Raw genomic sequence first — 23,603 nt, forward strand, 5'->3', positions numbered from 1 at the left:
GTATCCTGAAGGGATGATTGCTAGGATTCCTGAAAGCTTATGTAAGCTTAACGTAGTCCTATTAGCCAAAAGTCACTTTTAAGTCAAGTTTAGACCTTTAGGAAAGGAAATAAAATTATTTCACGTTTGTTTTGGCCGGAGCTTAAACAAACTGTTGTGACCTCATAAAACGCGCCCCTCCCCTGACATGCAAACTTGGAGGAGGAGTGAAATGGAAAATTAAGGAATCAAAACATGCATTATATGAATATAATCCTTTGAAAGAGGGCGTGACGCTACAATCTGTGCTGGTCATCTCTGAAAGCAAGTCCCGGTCAGGCTCAGTGTGTCAGGGGGGAAGCGAGACTGGTAACGTACAGTAGCATACAGAATATTAAGGAGACATCAGAGACCAGATTGGTCTTTCTTTATGTGAATGAATGAGAGTTTAAAAATAAAAAGCACAAACTTTCAACTCAACAAAAACACTTATCTGTCAGGATTTATTTGTACTTTTTTTTAAAGGTTAAGTGCAGGTTAATTTGTTTTATTTTTACTTTACAGCAGTGATTTCGTTAGTGTGTCGCTCAATCGAGTGTCATTAGAGAGATTTCTTGTTTACTTTACGTTGTGTGCGCGCGTGTGTGAAAAGTGTGGAGGAAGGCTAACTGTGTAAGATGAGAAGCGGGAGAGGGGGAGGGGCTTCTTACTTTAGCTTCACACACACCCACACATACACATTGCCTGCGCGCACAAACAGAAACACTCATATTTGTACTTTTTTTTTTAAGTAAAGTGCAGGTTAATTTTTTTTTATTTTTACTTTATATTTTGTGTTAATTATTTTTATGTATTTATTTTTGGGGCTGTGGAACGAATATTTTGAGTTTCCATTTGTGTGTTTGGAATACGCTCATGCTTCCAGAACGAATTATGCTCGTAATCCAAGGTTATACTGTGTGTGTGTGTGTGTGTGTATATATATATATATATATTTATATATATATATATTGATAAACATACATACATACATACAGTGAAACCTCAGATTGCGAGTAACGCGGTTTACGAGTGTTCCGCAAGACGAGCAAAGATTTTTTATAAATTTTGACTTAAAGGCAGGTTCGCAGTGATTTCATTAGTATGCGCACGAGTGTCATTAGTGATGTTCTTTGCAAATTTTTCAGACAAAACAGTCTTTTCGTTAATGTGTGTGTGTTTGTGAGAAAAGTTTACTGTGTAAGATAATAAGGGGGAGAGGGGAGAGGCTGATTTCAAACGCACACACAGTGCAGGTTAATTTGTTTTATTTTTCACTTTATATGTTGTGTTAATTAGTTTTATGCATTTTTTCTGACTGTGGAACAAATAATTTGAGTTTTCATTATTTCTTATGGGAAAATTAAATTTGGTTTACGAGTGTTGGAATACGAGCCTGCTTCCAGAACAAATTATGCTCGTAATCCAAGGTTCCATGGTGTATATATATATATATATATATATATATATATATATATATATACACAGCAAGGTCAATAAGTATTTGATCACCATGTGATTTTGCAAATTCTCTTACTTAGAAATTATGGAGGGGTCTAAAAAGAAGAATCACTTGCTTTTTGATCCTCAAAGACCTGTTATTTTGCTTTTAAATAGTCCATATGCTTCTTACGGAACCACTCTTTGGTTTTCCTGGCTGTGTGCTTTGGGTCATTGTCTTGTTGAAAGACCCAGCCATGGCCCATCTTTAATGCTCTGACTGAGGGAAGGAGGTTTTTGCCCAATATGTCACAGTACATGGCCCCGTTCATTCTCTCCTTAATACAGTGCAGTCGTCCTGTCCCCTGTGCAGAAAAACACCCCCAGAGCATGATGCTTCCAGCCCCATGCTTCACTGTAGGTATGGTATTGTTGGGATGATACTCATCATTCTTCTTCCTTCATACACGGCGAACAGAGTTTCTCCCATGACTCCTCTGGATCATCCAGATGGTCCCTGGCAAACTTCAGACGGGCCTGGACATGGGCTGACTTAAGCAGGGAAACCTTCCGTGCAATGCAAGATTTTAAGCCATGACATCTTGGTGTATAACTGACAGTAGCCTTGGAAACGATGGTCCAAGCTCTCTTCACGGCATTGACCAGCTCCTCCCGTGTAGTTCTGGGCTGATTCTTTACCATTCTTAGCATCATTTATACCCCATGTATCTTCTTAGATTTTTTTTACTTAAAAAGAGCTCGACATTGAGGGTTGCTGCGTTGCCTTTGGCAACCAGACAAGAACGGTTCATGTGCATTTTGTGTTTTAGCAATATTTGAATAACATCTTAATTTTATAATGTCCTGTTTGACAGATGTAAATGTGCTTTTCTTGGCTTTAACATTCTCCAAAAACCATTTAAGCACATTTAAACCGCTCGCAGCAAGTTCCTTCGCTTATGGTTGAGAATCAGGTGACTTTGTGTTATGCTTTGCTCAAAACACGGATGTTTTAAATAATTCTAAAATAATGATATTCAACCATAATTAACTTAAATGTTTTGTTGTAGATAACTCTACAGTTGTATTCTAGAGAATAACTTGCCAAAATGAGTCAACGTCCAAAGATTTCATATACAGTTCATATATAAATGTTCATATACAGTATTTCCCTGAATGAATAGTGAATCAGTGTGCTGTATACAGTATACAGAAGTACCTCGGCATACAAATTTAATTCGTTCCGGAGGCGAGTTCTTAAGGCAAAATTTCGTATTTATGTGTATATTATTTTCCAGCCACCCAAAAATATTACCAATATTACCAATTTTCAACACTATAATTATATTTTTGCATATAAAAACAATCAAAAAACTTTGAGTAAAATATGAAAATAAATAGACATTAATCCTTACTTAAGCTTAATTTATGATTCCTTTTTGCTTTACAAACCTAACTAAAAACAGATCCCTTTTCTTCTTGCTACTGTCCTTGATAACATTCTTGGGACCCATAGTGCTAAATCTTGCACAAAATGCAAAAAAAAAAAAAACACAAAAAAATGGATAAACTCGCTTCACCAGGGTTTTCTAGTTTTGAATTCTCAGATGTTCGGTTTAGTTTATTTACTCGTATGCCAAAGCAAATTCCTTGCAAAAATTTAGTTCTTCAAGCGAAAATTTTTAAGCCAATATATATACAGCGCATCACTTTTTTCACATTTTGTTATGTCATGGCCTTATTCTAAGATCAAATTTATTTAAAATTTTTTTTTTTTCTCTCAGAGTTCTACACACCACACCCCATAATGACAACATAAAAAAGTTTACTTGAGATTTTTAATAATAAACCTAATTTAAAAAAAAATGAAAAAGCACATGTACATAAGTATTCACTGCCTTTGGAAAATTGAGCTCAGGCGCAACCTGTTTCCCCTGATCATCCTGTTTCCTCTGAGCATCCTTGAGATGTTTCTGCAGCTTAACTGGAGTCCACTTGTCAATCAAATTCAGTTGATTGGACATGATTTGGAAAGGCACACACCTGTCTATATAAGGTCCCACAGTTGACAGTTCATATCAGAGCACAAACCAAGCATGAAGTCAAAGGAATCGTCTGTAGACCTTTGAGACAGGATTGTCTCGGAGCACAAATCTGGGGAAGGTTACAGAAAGATTTCTGCGGCTTTGAAGGTTCCAATGAGCACAGTGGCCTCCATCATCCATAAGTAGAAGAAGTTAGAAACCACCAGGACCAGCTGGCCGGCCATCTAAACTGAGCGATCGGGTGAGAAGGTTCTTAGTCAGGGAGGTGACCAAGAACCCGATGGTCCAGAGGTCCTCTGTGGAGAGAGGAGAACCTTCCAGAAGGACAACCATCTCTGCAGCAATCCACCAATCAGGCCTATATGGTAGAGTGGCCAGAGAGTCTCATCAGATCAGGTACTTTTTGGCAAACTTCAGACGGGCTGCCATGTGCCTTTTAGTAAGTAGTGGCTTCCGTCTGGCCACGCTACCATATAGGCCCATACTGTAGGCCCATATACGTAGGCCCATAGGTTTCTTGGTCACCTCCCTGACTAAGGCCCTTCTCCCACTATCACTCAGTGGACTCCAATTAAGCTGCAGATCAGGGGAAACAGGATGCGCCTGAGCTCAATTTTGCAAACGCTGTGAATACTTATGTACATGTGCTTTCTCAATTTTTTTATTTTTATTTAATTTGCAAAAATCTCAAGTAAACTTCTTCCTGAAAAAAAAAATGAATTTAATCCATTTTAGAATAAGGCTGTGAAAAAACAAGATGTGGAAAAAGTGATGCACTGTGAATACTTTCCGAACGCACTGTGGATATATATATATATAACATATCCCGGCGCTCATTTTTTTATTTATTCATTTATTTTTTGCAGTAAAAGACTATACAATATAGATGTGCGGTATCACAGTTAAATGAGTCACTAACTTAATTTAGAAGGCAATTTTCTGTCTGAAATAAATAATTATTTTATTTTTCGCAATTTCTCTAAGGGGCTTCTGCAGACACAGTAATACTAATACAGATTCCGTTACTGAAAATGTACTCTTTAAAAACTAAACACCAGTCTTCTTACCTTAGCTTCATACACAGACACAAACACACACACACACACACACACACACACACACACAGTGCCTGCAAGCACAAATGGAAAGATTTATTTTTACCTTTTTTTTTTTTAAGGTTAAGTGCAGGTTAATTTTTTTTATTTTTACTTCAGATTTTGTATTAATAATTTTTATGGGTTTTTTTTTTGGGGGGGGGGGCACTGTGAAATGAATAATTTAGGTTTCCATTATTTCTTATGGGAAAATTCGCTTTGGTTTATGAGTATTTTGAATAATGAGCCCGCTTCTGGAACGTAGTATGCTCGTAATCCAAGGTTCCACTGTATATTGTTTACGTCTATGAACTGTGTATTAAACTTTATTTATTTATCTATCATCTGATTCCTGGTTCCAGAATGCAGCCGGTAAACGCTGTGGTAAACCATAATGCAACCAGAAGTCATTCCTCGTTTCCCTGGCAGCTGTTTTTAAATAGAACATTACGCCATGCACCACAGGGCTGCGATTATAGAAAATGAATCAACAATGCTAATGCGAATGTGTGTAAGTACAGTACAGTTAGTGCCACACATCACCTGAACGAAGGACGGGATGTTTCTGAGATCCGGCTCGAACCTGTTACCGTGTATATAACCTTTTGATTATTAAAACATCTGCCTGAAGATCCATCAGGTTCTCGAGCTTCATGAAGAGAAGTTGTAATTTGAACGGCTGTAACTTTACGTGTTGTAATAAGTACAGCGTGACTTTTTAGACCTCCGCGAGAACAGGCCGGTGTGTGCGGATCATGCTGTTCTGAGCTGTTTAGGTCTTTTTCAATTGCCTTTGAACAGCATGAAATTTAGAGACACACACACTACTCACACGCACACACACACACACTCGAAATATAGGACCTAGCTATTATTTTTAGTCGAGGGCAACATTTTCATTGTTTTGTGACTCTGAGTGCTGTACATACAGTAAAATATGCACACGTGGCAGTTTTTGGAGTTACTGTACTCTTTCTCCTAAGCACTAGAAATGCGCGCACACACACACACACACACACACACACACACACACACGTGCATGGTCTTGCGTAAACTGTATTTTGTGCTTACTGCACATTATTCTATTTATTACTTATTTGACTTTATTCATTCTCCTCTATTTTTTTACTCTATTTTTCAATTTTTTCGTGACAGTGCCTGAAGCGATGTGTTTAACTGCCTTGTCAAATTACTTGTAAGCAGTATCTTACCTGACTGATACATTTTTAATCTGATTTAAAACCCATTAACTTCCACAGTCTCGTACACGTACTGAAGAACCGCGAGGTGTTGTAAACGCGCTGCGTGTCTGAGTGTCCTTAGGTAGAACCCTGCTTTTACTGGAGGATGGTTTAGGAGTATTTTACAACATCAAAGAGATCAATTAATGGGACTGGGCGTGGCTTAAGTAACAGGTGAGTTAAAAATGAGGGCAGATCTTGCTAAGCCCAGGTTCAAGATTCAAGATTGATGTAACTTTTATCCAAAAAATGGCTTTATACAAGAAATCTTACCTGATTTAAAAAAAATTAAGGCCTATCTGTGCGGATACAAAGCAATAGTTCTAATTTCAATAAATAAAACAGACAATGTATTGCAAATATTTCCATATACACGTAAAAATGCAACTGTTTCGAAAACAGTTTGAGCACGCAAGCTAAGGAGGCAATAAAATGTCATAAACTTTTATGTTAAACACCTCATTAATGGGGAAGTGACTGACCAAAAAGAAGAAATGCAGAAGAACAACCACCGACTTTGTGAATTCTCTGTGGAATCAGATTTGTGTCCAAAATTTGGTATTTATTCAACAAAAATCTAACTAAATAAGTTGAAAGTTAATATAAATGATTTCAAGCCAATTTTGCATGCTACAGAAGTACAGAAAAAAAACTTTCTTTCATTTATATAGATGTTGTTGGTCTTTCGGCTGCTCCCGGCAAGGAATTCCCAGTCCGCACTATAACTTGGCACGGGTTTTTTTTTTTTGCCGAATGCCCTTCCTGACGCAACCTTCTCATTGTATCCGGGCTTGGGACCGGCACTGCATCCAGTGGCTGGGAATTGAACCCGGGCCTTCTGCATGGCAGGCGAAACACCTACCACTTATATAGATAGCTAGAGGTCCCCATAACCTGGGTACTATGCTGTCTCACCTGAGTTCGATCACTTCCTCATTTAGAGACACTTTTCAGCGACTGAATATGAAGTCGTTCACGTTAATGTCTGTAATTCTGAGCTGTTCGTTATTTCAGACTTAGGCATTTAAATTTTCTATTCTGTTTTGACCTCAAGTTGCCTTTTTTCCCCCCGACTACAATTTAGCATCATATCTGCACTAGGACCTCTTGTTTCACTTGGACATCTTTAAACTACACTACATCTAACCTTCCTCCATATCAAGTGTAATTGCAGAGAAAAATCCTGCGTTACATTCCATCGAGTGTCTCCGGTCATATTTGGAAGCTGCTTGCAGTCCGAAACTGTTTGCAGAAGTGCAGGAGTGACCCCAGGATAATGGATGGAGCAGGAGAAAAAGCTGGCTCTGATGGTAAAGCCGTAGTACGTCGAAAACAACCCGAGGTCAGAGAACGAAAGGTGACCGAGAGCTCCGGCAGTGTGGGAAGTCTGGTTTAGAAAATAAATTACGGCTTTGTAGTAATCTCTCTTTTCAAACTCGCTGTCTGGAGGATGATTTATACTTCTGCTTTTGGATGTATTCTGAACATGTGCACTAGGGGGCAGTGTGGAACGATTAAAATATATATATATATATATATATATATATATATATATGTGTTTTTAAGTTTGGTATTTTGTGGTACAGTGAAGAATAAAGAAAGGCTTTAAATCATTTAGAGTTGCTTTTATTTTCTAATTATTTTCTAGTTTCTGATTGGTCAAGAAGGCGTAACGTAACATGGGCTCTGAGAGTAATCGCTGCTCAAAATCACAGCTAACACACCTACGTTATAAAATGTCGTCGTTGCCATAGCAACACCTTGCCCTCAGATGAATTTTAACCAGATTTATTTATATATTTATTAAAATTTCTTGCATGCTTTTCAGTATTCCAACACATGAATATTTACTTTCTAACATAACTAGTTAATTAATGAATAAACACTTACATGTGAAATTGTGAAAGGGTTAACAGGATAAACATACTTTGTTTCATATTAAACCCAAGAGAAGCTTTTGAAAACAGAAAGAAAGGGATAAAGTAAAAGAGGGAGGATTTGCCTAAGGGATGCACGAGTTTATTCCACCAGGTGGGTCATGTGACCCGCGGTCAGTCAGGTGATCCTCTCCACGGAACGTCATGAGGTTCTCCGGTGTGGAGCTGAAGACAGTAGCTAAAACCCAGAGTCTTCACCTTCCGCTCCGTACTGTATATCGGGACCGTCAGCCTGATCGCGGGCGTCTCGTACAGACTCGTCCTTGTGAGGGTTTAATGAACGTCTTGTTCACCAGAACGTCTTTCTTTCCTCGTGTAACCCCGCATGATTCACTGCTCAGCAGTCACCTGAATCATCTCACAGGACGGTCATCTTCTGCATTCGCACAAAAGTAAAATAAAGTGCTCCATGTTTAAAACTTAAACGTCGCGTTCCAGGGCTTTCCGCAAGCAGGAGTTTTATGTTATTCTCATTCAGTTTCTCAGCTTGTAATGGACCTATGGGTCATTTCTTCCCTCCTGGTTCCTCGCCATTTCCCTGATGGAAAACCAGAGAATAGAGGTTGTTATTGTGCGACACGGCGGCTCGCTTATCTCCTAACCGATCGCTGTTTGTTCGTAGTCGCATGCAGGAGTGGATTGTATTTGTATTGTGTTCCAGCAGGGACTGTTTCTCCTGTTTCACAGCAATAGAAGGTTTCTTTTTTTTTTTTTTTTTGCATTCCTATCATTACTTTCTGGTAATACATTTCCAAATTTTGAATTTGTCTGCAATCAAGTGCACAATATAAAAATAAACAGGATGAAGAAATTAAAAAAGCGATGCTGGATCTGAATTCTTTTTAGCCCAGAGTGTAGCTTCTCTTTCCTTTTGTCTTCCCAAAATAAATTAGAAAGAGAAACTAATACAGACAAACATACTGTAATTAGATGTTTATTATTAAGAGTTTTAGATGAATGAACGAGTCGCTCGGTCTGTCCGCTGTGCTTTGATTAACATAATGACGTCAGGAGAACCCACAAGAAAGTTCTTGTTTCTTGTTTTCTACCAGCAAAAGACTGAGTTTTTATCTGTTTGGCCTGACATCATGTACATCTCTTACTACAAATAACATGAACCTGTTATTAACACGTCCTGGTGAGATCCTGGAGAACAAAGAGTGGAAGTTGTATAGATGTCCGTTGGGAGGCGAACCAGGATGTGTTAGCTCAAGGAAGGTGCAGAGAGAGAGAGAGAGAGAGAGAGAATGTTGTTTATATCAGATCCAGGAGCAAGATGGAGCATGAGAGAGTTTACTCATTTTATTCCAAATAAATAAATAAATAAATCGCTAATCAGAGATATTTATAAGAATATGCTCTCCCTCCTGTCCACGCCCTCCACAATGTGGTGGTGGATGGGCCCTTGGGATGGGTGGGGATAATCTATGTGGACAGAACCATTCGCATCACCAAACAAGAAAACTTAAAAACTATTAGAAAACTTTTCTTAGTTGTAACGTAGGAATAGTAAACTTGGGCAAAGGAAATACTATGTTTAATTTTAAGCCAGTTTAAAAAAGAACTCCTGATGTGTCTTTCCTGTCCAGATTTCCTGTCTTGTCCAAAATGCCGCCATCAACATGCATGTAGGTTTACGCTCGTAACCCCGTCTTTAGACGCCGCGGCATTGGAGAAAGCCTTCTTCCGACCAGCAGGTGGTGCTACGCCATCCCCAGCACCCCTACTCCCTGCGGTTTCCATTGGAAAATACACACGTGCAGGTTCTTGATGCGGCATCGACATGAAAAAACAAAAAAAAAAAGCCTGTGTGTGGGTGGAGCCTAAATGTATCACCATGAAATGAGCAAATTATAGAAACGTTAAATAATTCGTCACCATGGAGAACCTTGTGTTCGTGCCACCCTTATCGCTTCTTAGCTGAGCAGCGTTTTTATAGATATTAGGCGTTAGATGTTGAGTGTTAGCCCTCGGGGGCGTAACTCGCAGCGGCATAAAAGCCGAATAGTCAGCATCTCATCTTTCACACACTCATGCAATGTTTGTGTGCAGCTTGCAAAGCTGGCAGTTGTATAAGACTTGCAGCTTGACTGCATAAAACAGCTCTTTGCCTCCAGGATGGCTCCTTGGCTCAGATTCGGCTCTAATTTAGCACATGCTGGATCAGACGGGCCGTTTAGCGCCGAGTGATGTAGCGGCGTCCAGGCTCTGAATAATGCATGACTGGAGCGGGTGACACTCTCTGGCTGAGTCAGGAGGAGACAGAGCGCTGCCTCGACTAAACCGGAACGCAGCCTCGTTCTGCTCCGCTGTGCTGTGCTTTATACCTTTTCCAATGTTAATTAGTTAATGCTCTTTTCTGTAGCTGGTAATTCCAACCTCCAACTGGGAAGAAATGCCTCCTACCTAAACTACCGTACACAGTCTGAACCTTGGGGAGGTCTCATCAGCTTCCAACATGGCCGCCAAGCATTTCATTTAGATATACTGTACATACACTGTATAAAAAGTCTCGACCCTCTATACAACCCCCCCCCCCCCCCCCAACCTTCATAATCTTAAATTAAATTATATGCCGTGGATAAGAAGTACGAAATGGTTGTTTATGTGAAAAGTACGGGTTGTTTATGCACCAACCTCAGCAGCAGCCTCATTTCCCCTCTCGTCCACTCCAACCGCTCAGCATTAAACCAACCACACACCAGTATTATACGAAGATCATCTGCACCTGCTTCTCGCTGGTTAAGGTAGATGGTTATTTTTCCTCATGCTTGAATGATTTATAGGTCACTGTGTGGCTTAAAAACAAATAAATAATAAATACATTCCTCAGGTACAGGAACTCGACTGAAAATAAAAGACACGAACCTGGCAAAAACGAATGAGAGTCCTTTACTAAGCCTGGAGAACTATTTCACAAGACTGCATTAAAAATACAAGAAAGTCTGACTCTTTGAAAGCAAAATACGAAGAAATAAGGTGTGGAGGCTCAAGACATTTGCACCGTACTGTATGTACAGTTTACTGCTCAGAGGATGAAAATATGCATCGCTCTACTTCACTGTTACATGTTTTGCTTGTTGGTAACAAATGATAAACATCGAGGCGTTCATGTTTTTCCCCCCAACGTTAGAGCTAGAACATACAGACGTCATAAAGATTTATGATTCTAACTCTCACCCTAGTTCCTCAACCTCAGCTGCCTCTCTCCAGTTCATAATTGGTCACAGCTAAAGTTTTTCAATCTTCTTCATACTGGTTTGATTTCAGAACCTTCGTCAAATATTCATCCAGAAATATGACCCCTGACCCCAACCAGTGCAGTTACTAAAAATGAATGTCTGCTGTAAATGCATAATACAGCACCAGGCGTTAATATTAACGGACACAGGCTTCGTTTTTTCTCCTGAGCTTCTCATTCCGACTGCCGAAAAAGTAAACGCACCCGCAACACACATGCTTTGTTTTTTCCAATGATGCACGTCTCTAATCTCGACTGGATGAACCGTTCAGGATCGCTTTATAAGGAACTAAAAGACAAAACAGAAACTGTTAGTGTGTCCCCTGTTTACTGTCTATCTGCACTCCTGTGTGCGTCCATGGTGGTTCATCTCCGGTGCACAGCCCCGCAGGGTTGCCTAGAGAGTTCTGATTTTTAGACAAAGCTGCTAGAGTGACGGAGAGAAGAAGATAAAAAGCAAGGCAAAGCAGTGTGTGCGATGATTGACGGGCACTCTTTTCCCTTTTCAGAGATGCGCCTCCCACTTTCCGTGCAAATCTGAGCAAAGCCTTTCGGACGGAGGTGGGCATTCGGTGGTTGAAGCCTTGTAGGAGGGGCGTCTTTTGTGATGAAATGCTGAGCACTCGGGAGAGAAAAAGGGCGGGAGTCTGCCGGATCCCCCGTTGCCATGGTGACTTTTGTGCCTGGCTGAGCGGCTGCTGTGTGTGACAGGGAGGCGGCGGAGGACCGTGGCTTAAACCAGTGCAGGAATTCGGCCAGAGAGGAACGGATCGCAGAGCGGCCGGAGGTAGACACGATGCGGCCCACGGAATCCAAAGACGTCTCTCTCTGATATTGAACTTGAGCAACTCTGCGATTAGACTTGGAATTCTCAAAAACTGGCTTTGTATGTTTTTTGAAACACGTCAGACTTGGATTTATCTGAACAGATCATCCCCGTACTCTCTCATCAATCGGGAATTGTTCTGGCTCTCGAAACGTTTTCATCTGCACAGCTTGAAAACCAGACACCTATGATGTAAGTACGATGGAAACGGATTGATTTATTTCCGTTCGCTGAAAGTTTAAAAGGAATTTGAAAGGGATGGTGCTGATAGTGAGGGAGGGGCAGGGAGTGTGAACAGAAACCATGTTTCCTTCCTACTGCCAAGCTTTGATTTGAGGTATTTTTTTGGGACGGAGGAGATACCATCAGGGCACAAATAGCTTCAGAGGCTGGATCAATACTCCGTCCCATTACGCAGTCGTGTGCATACAGGCTGCGAATCAGCCAGCCATCGATCCTGTAGATCTCGCTAGTAATTTAAGCAGCTATGCGTCTAACAGATAGCACCAGAGACTTTGATTGAAGCTCTGATCTGCTCAGTTTGACCAGTTTACGAGACGAACGCGGGAGCCGATGTGGCTGTTCCTGAGATGACTTGTTAAATGCTAGATGTTTCCTACAGAACAAAGTTTCCTGAAGGTTTAAGAACCTTTTAGAATCCACCTGACACAGTGGAGAACATGATGAAGCTGACTGATGCAGGACTTGAGCTGTCTTGTTTTAGATCACGCTGATGCCTGAGCTGATGATTCATTTTCAATTCCAACTGGAACTGCATTGAGATGTTCAAAGATCTGAGGTATGGTCTGCAAGTTCTATGAGACATCTCTCTCTCTCTCTCTCTCTCTGTCTCAGGAGCAGAAGACTTCTTAAACCGTGGCAAAATACTGGGCTGAAGAAATCCTTCTATCATTGGTGCCATACACTTGTAAAAGGGACATCGAGCAACTCTGCATCGTGCTATTAGAGATTTTTAAAACTTGTGCTTTAAAAAGTTTATTTAGGATTTTTTTTGTTAGATTTGTTGTTATTTCTACCGTTGTGGATTACAGCAGCTCTAAACATTTATACCCACATGCAGCTTGTCTTTCTTAAAATGCAATCAGTTGACGTGAAGCAACGACTGTACAAGTCCAAGTGAACATCATTACTATAGCAACCGCAACTTACCACCTCTCCACTTCAGAGAGACACTGCGGTATCTATGAGCCTGTGCATAGAGAAGAGGGCAGATAATGTCGTCCTATAAGTGTGTAATGCTCACTTCCCACTTTCATGATTTCATGCAGTTTCAATGTCGACGTCCATGGCTACAGTGTAGCGAAGAAGCACTAAGGATAAGTTTAGGCTCTGAGTTACTGATCAGAAGGTCAGCGGTTCAAGCCTCAGCTCCACCAAGTTACCAACCCTTGAGCAATTCCTTTTTAACCATGTCTGCTCCAGCGGGCGCCGTGTCATGGCTGACACCAGCTTCCTACCATGGATCTCCGAAGAAGCAGTTTCACTGTACTGAAATGTTTATATGACAAATATCTCCTTCTTCTTCTTTTAGTAGGAGCTTTAGTTTGATCGACCAAACGCAGGGTTAGCTAGCAAGTGTCAACTCACACCACTAAACTAGAGAAGAAATGATGCAAAAGAAAGGAAACACATGTTGGAAAAAAGTGATGCTCTTTTTAAAGATTTAGATTTACCAGCTCAGTGGTTATTATAAGCAGGTAATTGAATTAATAGGTCAGTATTTGATTTAGAACCGATTTGCACTTTTTAAAATAATTTAGGTAAATTTGCAAATGGGTGGCTCTGTCGCCTTGCACCTCAAGGGTCCAGGGTCGATTCCCGCCTCGGGTCTGTGTGCATGGAGTTTGCATGTTCTCTACGTGCTTAGAATAGAGCTGTGTATAGAATAAAGCGGTATAGATGATGAGTAAGTGAGTGAGTGAGTAAAACTTGCAAATGAAAAGCAATCATAAACTGCTTGAAAAATATACGACAGTGTAAGTAGAAAATGTTCCACTTTTGCCAGAGTATCACATCCTGTTGTTCTTTTGAGTTTAAGAGCGTTTGGTGCAATACTGCCATCTACTGGACTGGAGTGTGGAGCAGAACAAAACTGCTTTGTAAAGGCGTGACATTTAAAGAATAACAACACAAGTTACGCGTCATTTCAGTGCTTTATTAGAAAAATCGCTGCTTAAGACAAAGAAGACAGGAAACATTAGTGCTGTTAAATCGAATGGAAAATTGCAATGCACGAAAAAAAAAATAATTCACAGCTCTAGCACACAGGCCACCAAAACTTTATATATGGATTTGTAGCTATAATATGCAAATTAACATCATGTACATCTTGGAGTGTTTTTGTTTTTCGGTTCCTGATTTTTCGGTTCCTGATTCCTGAGACACATCAGATTCCAGATCATTCTCTGGGCGGAAACCTCAGACTTTCCCAAACCCGGTGAGATAAACTTATCAGCAGGGTCCATTCCGGGGTTTCTGTCCAGCATGGTCTTAGACATGGCGTAGGTGAGACCAAATCGTCAAGTGCTGGAGACGTATCTGTCGGTCTTTACTAACTAACTAACTAATTAATTAATTATTGAGTTATTTATTATATCGACCTTACAGCACAGTGAAATGGTTTTTCCACATATCCCAGTTGGGAAGCTGGGGTCAGAGCGCAGGGTCAGTCAGGATACAGCGCCCCGTGGAGCAGATAGGGGTTAAGGGCCTTGAACCTCTGACCTTCTGATCAGAAGCCAAGTAACCCACAGCCTTAAACAATTGAGCCTCTACTGCACTATACAGTGGTACCTCAGCATACAAACTTCACCTTAAGAACTAAAATTTTGCAGGAGTTTACAAAGCATTTTTGGCATAGAATCGGCAGAAACGGGCCGAAATAAACATGATTTGTGTACGTCCAGGAGCTGTTCATACTTTATTTGCATCCATGAAGAGCCAAGCAGAACGAATTAACCTATTTTTGTGCAAGAAGCAAGGACGGTAGCAAGTAGAAAAGGGAGCCGCTTTCAGTTTGGTTTTTAAAGCAGCTGGTGTCGAAAGAAATCATAAATTAAGGTTAAGTGAGGTTTAATGTCTATTTATTTCATATTTTACTTCATTTAGTGTCTGGAACGGATTATCTCCATTTACATTACTTCCTATGGGACAATGCGTTTCACAATATGAAATTCCGCCTTTATTAAATTAACCACTGTATCGTACCGTACAGTCCTGAGCTCTGACTGTGTTATGGAGTATCAGCTTATTCCAGCTACTTGTGTAGCGCCTGAGCTGCTTTTCCTCCTCCAGCGTATGAGATGTTGTAATTATGCAGCTGCACTGATGGAGAACCGCCTGGTGCTTGGGTGATGTGTTAACTGCGCGGTGTGGGCGAGTTACTTTCTATAGTTTTTATTCATGCATGTTTGTTTCTTGTGAAAGATCAGTGAAGAGTGAAGCACCGCAGCAGTTAAAGAGTGCGCTGTGGTCGAACGCTGAGGTTTCTGATGCTTCCCTAATGTTCTTTCTGGCACTGGTTTGCATGTTGATTGCACTAATCTCTCTCTCTCTCTCTCTCTCTCCCGCGGAACAGGAGCTGCAGTTTGAGAGACTGACTCGAGAGCTGGAGGCTGAGCGCCAAATCGTCGCCACTCAACTGGAGCGATGCAAACGAGGATCTGAGACCGGAAGCACCATGAGCAACATAAGGTAAGGATTTTCTCATGTGTGTGTGTGTGTGTGTGTGTGTGTGTGTGTTTCAGTGTAAGATATGTCTGAGTATGGTATGGTGTGATACCTTTGGAAATCTAAAATACATAGTTTTCTAGTCTGTGTGTGTTTGTGTCAGTGTGTGTGTTCTCTACCTGAGTTGGGCCAGCATGGTTTCCACATGAAAGGAGCAAGGAGCAGGTCTCGGGGAGGGTTCGCCTGCCTCCCTGAGCCACATTGACATTTTCTGCATGAAGAAGTAGCAGCTGGGTCTCTGTACATACACACACACACACACACACACACACACACAAATGAGCAAAGCAATTGTGGTGATAGTTGTGGATGAACTTACCAGTTTAGCTCTGTATGAATAATAACAATAATAATAATAACAATAAATAATTATAAATAAAACACCTCTCACCTCCACCTTAATAAATATTTAGTTTAGAACGCAAATTAGAGGAAGGGGCCAATGCCCTGGTCGAGGAGAGGTGGAACATTAAACGCAAATTTAAAGATTAAAATTATGAGTGTATACAATTATCATTAAATGTAATGTAATATAATTTGGGAGGAATGAAACAACCTCTGCCGTGAGAAGTGGTTTATTCCTCCTATTGCTAAAGTAAAGCGCTGACACTGGAGACTCCTTACATTATTGTTAAATGAACACATTTAATGGAGGGCGGAAAAATCACAATATATACCAATTGCTTGTCTATTTGTTTGAGCGTCTGCTGTACACGTCCCTGTGAATGAACCACTACTATAGAAATTATTTGCAAATAATAAAAAATGTTTGCAAATATCAAATTGTCTAAACTTCATAAAGTAATATAAATATATACTACAGTGTTAGCAGGAAATTCAAACCGCTCCAACTATCCACAAATACTTTTTTTTTGGGAGAGTATTGCTTCCACTTGTTTTGAGTTCATGAGCACTTGGTGCAACGCTGCCCCCTACAGGCCTGGAGTGTGGAGCAGGACATTGCTGCCTTGTGCGAGACGTGACATTCAAACAATTAACAACCGGTGTTGGGGGACGTTACTTTGCAAACTCCTTTGTGATTACTCATGCATGTTGTTTTAGCCAAGACCTTTATAATTATTCTACCATCATCACTTAGCCACGTTTGACCCATAATCTGTTAACTACTGATACCCCTATCTCACCTACTAATACCCCTATCTCACCTACTAATACCCCCATCTCACCTACTAATACCCCTATCTTACCTACTAATACCCCTATCTCACCTACTAATACCCCCGTCTCACCTACTAATACCCCCATCTCACCTACTAATACCCCTATCTCACCTACTATCTCACCTACTAATCCCCCTATCTCACCTACTAATCCCCCTATCTCACCTACTAATACCCCTATCTCACCTACTAATACCCCCATCTCACCTACTAATACCCCCATCTCACCTACTAATACCCCTATCTCACCTACTAATACCCCTATCTCACCTACTAATCCCCCTATCTCACCTACTAATCCCCATATCTCACCTACTAATACCCCCATCTCACCTACTAATACCCCTATCTCACCTACTAATACCCCTATCTCACCTACTAATACCCCCATCTCACCTACTAATACCCCCATCTCACCTACTAATACCCCTATCTCACCTACTAATACCCCCATCTCACCTACTAATACCCCTATCTACTATTAGTATTAGTAGTATTAGTATCTCACCTACTACTACCCCTATCTCACCTATTTATACCCCTATCTTAAATGCCGTTAGATTACTCGTTACATCAACACTGTTAACAACACAAATTACACAAGAGTTCAGTGTTTATTATGTAATTTTAGTAGTTTGTAATAATTTAAACCCTGGAAGAAAAATATGATTGAGATAAAATCAGATAGTTGAATTGAATGAAATCGAAAATCATATTGCACAAAAGTTTTATTAAATTAAATAAAGAGTATGTCTATGATTCACAGCTCTAGCACAGAAGACATTTTTTAAAACTCATTTATCCATTAATTTATTTACATTTTTAGGATTTATTATGCATATAAATTACTATAAATTTACATAAATTTGTAATATTGTAAAATAAGTTGTAAAAAAAAAACAGATTTTAACCTTCCCGGCTTTTGGTGCAAATTTGTTAATGTATAAATGACACTGCAGTATTTACAATCTTTATGATTATTTTTGTTTGGTTTCCAATATTTCCAATATACACCGTTTAGTGTATAAACAACTTGTTTACTGATACATAAACACTAAGTGAGTTATTGGCTTTAATATGATTTAAAGGTCATAATATCAGTATGAATACCAGCACCACTTGCACATTATAGGAACTCAGCTGGGAGTTATTGTCACGTCCCCACTACAGTCCTGACCTCACTCCAAGACATTTCCACATGTTTGGGACATTATAGGAGTTCCCGGGAGGCCGGTGTTTCAGAGCATGACTCAGAAAACTTTCTACCTTGATGGTGTCTAAGCACAAGTGAGACACTGGGATTAGTGTAGCAGGGAATTATATGGAGAAATAAAGGGAGTTTTCACTCTCAGAACAATCTGTACAATCAAAAGTCCCACTTTGACTCGAACGCCTTTCGTAACAATCCGGTAACGATCCTGGATCGTGAGTTTGAGCTTCACTTCCTGACTAAAATGTCATTTCAGGTCTCTTAAAATCGATAGTAATTAACCACGATTAGCCGTCACACATCCACATCGTCCACATCGTCCTCGGCTGTTAATTACGTTTAGCTGTTAGCGCCTTAGCGAGTGTGTGTGTGTGTGTGTGTGTGTGTGTGTGAAACTCAGGCTTTCCTGTTGGCGTGTGGAACATGCTGTCTCTTAAAGGTCTATTAATTAGTTTGGAGGAGTGTTAATGGTCTCACACACACACACACACACACACACACACACACACACACACACGCATGCACACGCACATGCATACACACACACACACACACACACACACACATTTTTATATTGGCATTCCTGGCTTGGCAGAAGGCTGACACTTCACGTGGCATCTTTTAAACAAGCAGAATAACGATGTTCAATTATTAAGAAGTTCTGCAGTGCAGTGACACTCGAGCATCACTCAAAAATGCATGTGTGTGTGTGTGTGTTAGAGAGAGAGCAGAAATGTTGAGTTGAGAGGTGTCCCATTCTGCATCTTTCTGCTCACACACACACACACACACACACACACACACACACACACACACACCCTGCAGAGGAGATGATTCTCGCAGGTTTCGACTGAAAAACTGTGGGTGAAGCCTGCAGGGGCGCGACCGTAAGTCACTCTGCGCTGGCAGGAGAAAAGCCTCCGAGCCTCAAGGTTCCTGTTGAGATCTTGCAACCGGACCGGACTGTAACGCTGAACGTTTCTATAATATTGATTTACCCTTTTTAATTTACTCAAACTGGACCGGGCTCGAAAAAAAAAAAAGAAATTTAGCCGGCTCAGATCTGGGAAAGTGCTTGCTCATGATTTCTGCAGAGGTTGTGCTGATTCGGTGCTAAAAACAAACGCAATATTTGCAAATTAGGGAAAGTGCAGAAGTGTAAGCGTGTGTGTGTGTGTGGTTGGGTGTGTGTGGGTGTGTGGGTGTGTGGGCGTGCACGTGCGGTGTGCTCTGCATTACCCAGTACATTATAATTTCCACATCTTGTGTCTGCTGTACGATATTTTAGTAACTTTATTTTAAGGCTCTTCATAACACATTCATGAACGTTGCATTAATCTTTTATAAAGCAATAATGGAGAATTTATGTAAGGCTCAGATCAAAAGCTGCGAGACGACAAAAATTTTATGAAGTGTATCACTTTGTCCTTACATCAATGACAGGAAAGTATTAATGATCTCTCTGGCCTGAACCTTTTTTGAGACTGTTTTGAAGACATGACTGTTTATAACGGTGACCCCTAGAGGTGGGAGTGTGAGCAGAGACGTTACGGAAACGTGCAAAAACGCACAAGGTTAAAAAAACAAGCAGTTAATATTTTTTTTCATCTTCACATGAGATCACAGACTGGCGTCTCATTTATTAGTTTGTGAAAGCCATAGACTGTATAAAACACTCCCATAGGTTTTCTGGAAAGCCGTACAACTGTGGAAGCTCTGGTCGCCGGTATCTTTGCAGCAAATGACTCTGCCTTAATCTACACACGGGCAAGTGGGCGGAGCAAGCGACGCATGGCTGTTGGGTGCAATACGACGACATCCCTCATTAAACACAAGCTGACTAGATTGGATTTGCATTTGACTGAATTCTTCATACACACCGTACACGTCGTCCCGCGTCAGTTAAACGATTCCACTTAGATAGTTAGCTATGCACAAAGCTAGCGGCTTGATGTCTGCAATCCAGCGGTCACTCAAATTAACCATTCCCCTAATTATGCATAACTTTATGGCTTAATATTATTTTAACTGATGAGTTATATAAAAATTATCCCTGTACAGTTGTCATAAATCTCAGGGAGATTTTCTTTGCCCCTGTCGCCGTCGTCCTCGGCTTGCTCATCAGAGACAGTCTGATCATTGTGATTCATACACATTCATACAAACTTAAATAATTCTTTTGATTGTGTAAAGCTGCTTTGCGACAATGACAATTATTAAAAGCTCTATACAAATAAAATTGAATTGAATTGAATTGAATAAATGGAAAATCTCGCTATGGAGACCAAAACATTATTTTGGTAAACATGTTTATTTCTGTTGTAAAGTTGTTGACTTACTTTAGGAGCCCTAGTGGACATTCAAGGAACTGCACATGAGAAAAAATGATTGTTACGTATCACCATTCTTCGATGTGACAATTCATGCATCGCCACAACTATTACAAATCTATTTTTTTTGTCTAATTGTTTTATAAAATGTATATCTGTTTGCATTTGGGATGGTGGAAAATCATTAGTTTTTGATGATATTACCAGAAAAGCAATAAAAATTGAATCAGCGGTAATAATATTATATTCGGTGATTCCTAGACCTAATAATTACTGTATGTGAATGAACAGGTGTGAGTCAGTGAGTTGCGTATATTGTAAAAGAAAATTTTTTAAACATAATGTAATAATGTTACAGAATATATATAAGGCAAAAGTTATATAAAAACAAATCTCTCTGATGCTTGAATATAAACCAAAACGAGTTGTAAGGTTCTTAGTGATAATTGCATGTACAGTAGATATGATATTAACATGTGTGTGTGTGTTGTTCAGAATATATTTCCTAGTCCAGGCTGTTTTTTTTTCTAATCCTGATCCTGAAGTTAAAAACATGATTATTCTCCTCACACAGCAGCTTCGACACAAACACCCCGCTGTTTCTTTCAATTCCCCTCCTGCGGTTTGACGTCACGCTGCTGTTTTTTTCCCAGATTCCCTTCAGCAGCTCCTTTTCTGCCCTGACATTTCCGATTCTTCTGAGCAAGTGGCAGCGTTTCTGGATGTGAACTGTAAGAGTTTCCGCATCTAACAAAAAAAACCCTGAATTATTCAGAGCGGAGGTTCAGCGGCGGACGTTAAAGTTCTGTCCTAGTGGCTAAAAGGTGATAAGTTCAAATCCCAGACTCCCTGAGAGCAGATACTGGCGCTTATAAAACTTCAACATGGAATGTTATCCAGTCGAGTCCGGAGCGATGGATCTGTCTTTAGCAGGATGTAATAATACGGCGGCGTTTCTATAGTTACAGCACGTACGCATAAAGGGTGTATAGTTACATAGTTACACTTTTATAGTTACAGTTACATATCACATAAAACGATATGATGGCATTTGCCCGGTGCTCAAATTTAGAATTTAGTTAAGATTTCTCCCCTGTTGTGACATCATATAAGAAGATACCCCTTCCCCGACTTATTATTGTTGCTCAGCTTTGATGTTCTCTGGAGGGGGCGTGGCTCAGCAGTGGCTCATTTACATAGACACTGAAACAGTGTGTTTGTCAGAGGAGTGAAATAAAAAGAATTTGATGTATGAATATATTTTTTTCAGCTGCAGCATTAACCTTAAAGTTACCTTGTAAAATATGGGACCTTTAAGATTTCTGTCCTCTAAAGGACAAAGAATTTAAAGCTTCTTTGAGTTTTTTTTCCTTGTGTTTCATTTGAGACTTGAAGAAAAAGAATAAAAAGAGGTTGGCGAAGAAACGAGGATGGTGTTTACAGCGGCTATAAACTGAAAAGTAAACTCACTTGTTTTGTCATCACTAAGCAAAACTATGAACGTATCACAAGTAAGAAGTCATTTCTTAATTAATAGAAAATGCTAATTATAATAGTAATTGTTGGCGACGCTAGGTGGCGGAGAGATCGAACACCTCGAGACGTCTTACTGCTTATGTAACGCCACATGCAAGAGATTTGTTCCAGGAGTCAGAGATTACTTTAAAGCTGTTCTTGTTTTAAAAATAGTCCTGAGCATTAGGTGTGAAAAATGTGCAGCGCGTCTCGTTCAGGGACGCGCGTAATTAGAAGTCCAGACTTTGGTTTTTTGGAAATGCCACGGACCTGCTTAACTCTAATGTGCTTTTAATCTGAAAATAAATTGGAGTCATTCTTCACCAATCCTGCTCCAGTTTCCCTACTGTGTGTGTGTGTGTGTGTGTGTGTGTGTGCCAGCAGGTGTGTGTGTTTGTGTGTGTGTTTTGTTCTCCATCGCTCCGTGCAGTTTCAGTTTAGCGTTTCAGCGTTGCCAAAAGTGATGGAAGATGAATTGTAGAAGCAGAGCAAAGAATCTGTGGAATTAAATTACAGCAAAGAAGCGGAATAACACTCTGACAATAAGGAGTTTATGAGGCATATGATACATGACATAAAGCTTTATAGTTAGGTGCAAAAGTTTGTGTACCCCTTAGGACAAAATGGAAATGACCGCAGCGTAGCAGAAGCATGAAATGTGATAAAAGCATGCTGAGCTAAAAATGCTTTAGAAGTATTCTTCTTCTTCCTATTATTATTATTTAACAGATCCATTTGTGGGCGCCCTCCGTTTTCCTAAATAGATTTTTAGAGTCATTTTAGCACCCATCATACACACACACACACACACACACACACACACACACACACACACACACACACACACACACACCACATCATGACTTGCACAACTCTTACCGCTCCTTTAACACTGATTTTGTAGTTGTCATGGCAACAAAACAGCAAAGACTTTCCCAAACTCTATAACTGATGTCCCCGGTTCTCGCGTCAAGGCCGGGCGTTTCTTTTTCCTGGAAAAAGGACCTGATTTGCGCCGCGATAACGTGATCCGTGATACGGTTCTAGCCTGAAAAAAGAAAGAAAAAAACTATGATATGTCAGTCTTGTATCCTTCTTTGTCTTTGAGACACGGCCTTGTGTGTATCAGAACTTCGTTGTGTGTGTGTGTGTGTGTGTGTGTGTGTGTGTGTGTGTGTGTGTGTGTGTGTGTGTGTGTGTTAGAGGAGCGTTATCTTCACACTATAATGTGAATTTAAGGCTCCGCTCCGGTACCTTGACTCCGGCGCTGTGATTATTACGAATCGCTGCCATTCTGCCGTAATGTGGTGTAAAAGACGTCTCTGGAATCCATTACGTTCACATCCGAGAGAGATGCTTTCATCTAAATTGAGTTTTAATGTTATATACGGAACTCCGATCTGATTTTTTCTTTTTCTTTTTTTTTTTTTTTTAAAGGCCGATTTTCACCCTAAATGCTTAATAACGGCGTCGCTGAACCTGAGCAGAGAGGATTTAAAGTTTAGTAAGTATCTCGTGAAAACCTTTGCCAACTCAGCACTGGAGTCTCAATAACTCGAGGATAAATCAGATCTAAACGCCGGTTCTGTAGCTGTTCTGGCAAGTTCAATGCAAGCCCTTTTCCCAGATTTACCCATGATGCATTGTGTTTTTTTATTTAGAGCCAGGCGTTGCTGATAAATAGCTCCACAACCACACCTGATATCTGAGCACTAGATAAAATGATCTTACTGTATAAAGACGGAATTGTCCCACAGTCCAAGGTAGGGACATTT

At 40.2% G+C, this 23,603-nt stretch overlaps 1 protein-coding gene across 3 annotated transcripts in view; it reads left to right on the forward strand.

Annotated features, from left to right (window-relative positions):
• The window catches only part of ctnnd2a (catenin (cadherin-associated protein), delta 2a), a 302,677-nt gene that overhangs the window by 59,117 nt on the left and 219,957 nt on the right, over window positions 1-23,603 (forward strand). For 2 of the 3 annotated variants that reach the window (XM_053488242.1, XM_053488240.1), the window contains exon 2: window positions 15,441-15,556. In XM_053488242.1, coding sequence (XP_053344217.1) covers window positions 15,441-15,556 — 116 coding nt within the window. Of the gene's footprint in view, window positions 1-11,784; window positions 12,035-15,440; window positions 15,557-23,603 lie in introns of those variants that run through there. The other variant, XM_053488241.1, reaches the window with a different exon arrangement.

The sequence above is a fragment of the Clarias gariepinus genome, chromosome 26 (assembly GCF_024256425.1).
Source record: "Clarias gariepinus isolate MV-2021 ecotype Netherlands chromosome 26, CGAR_prim_01v2, whole genome shotgun sequence".
Classification (NCBI taxonomy): Eukaryota; Metazoa; Chordata; class Actinopteri; order Siluriformes; family Clariidae; genus Clarias; species Clarias gariepinus.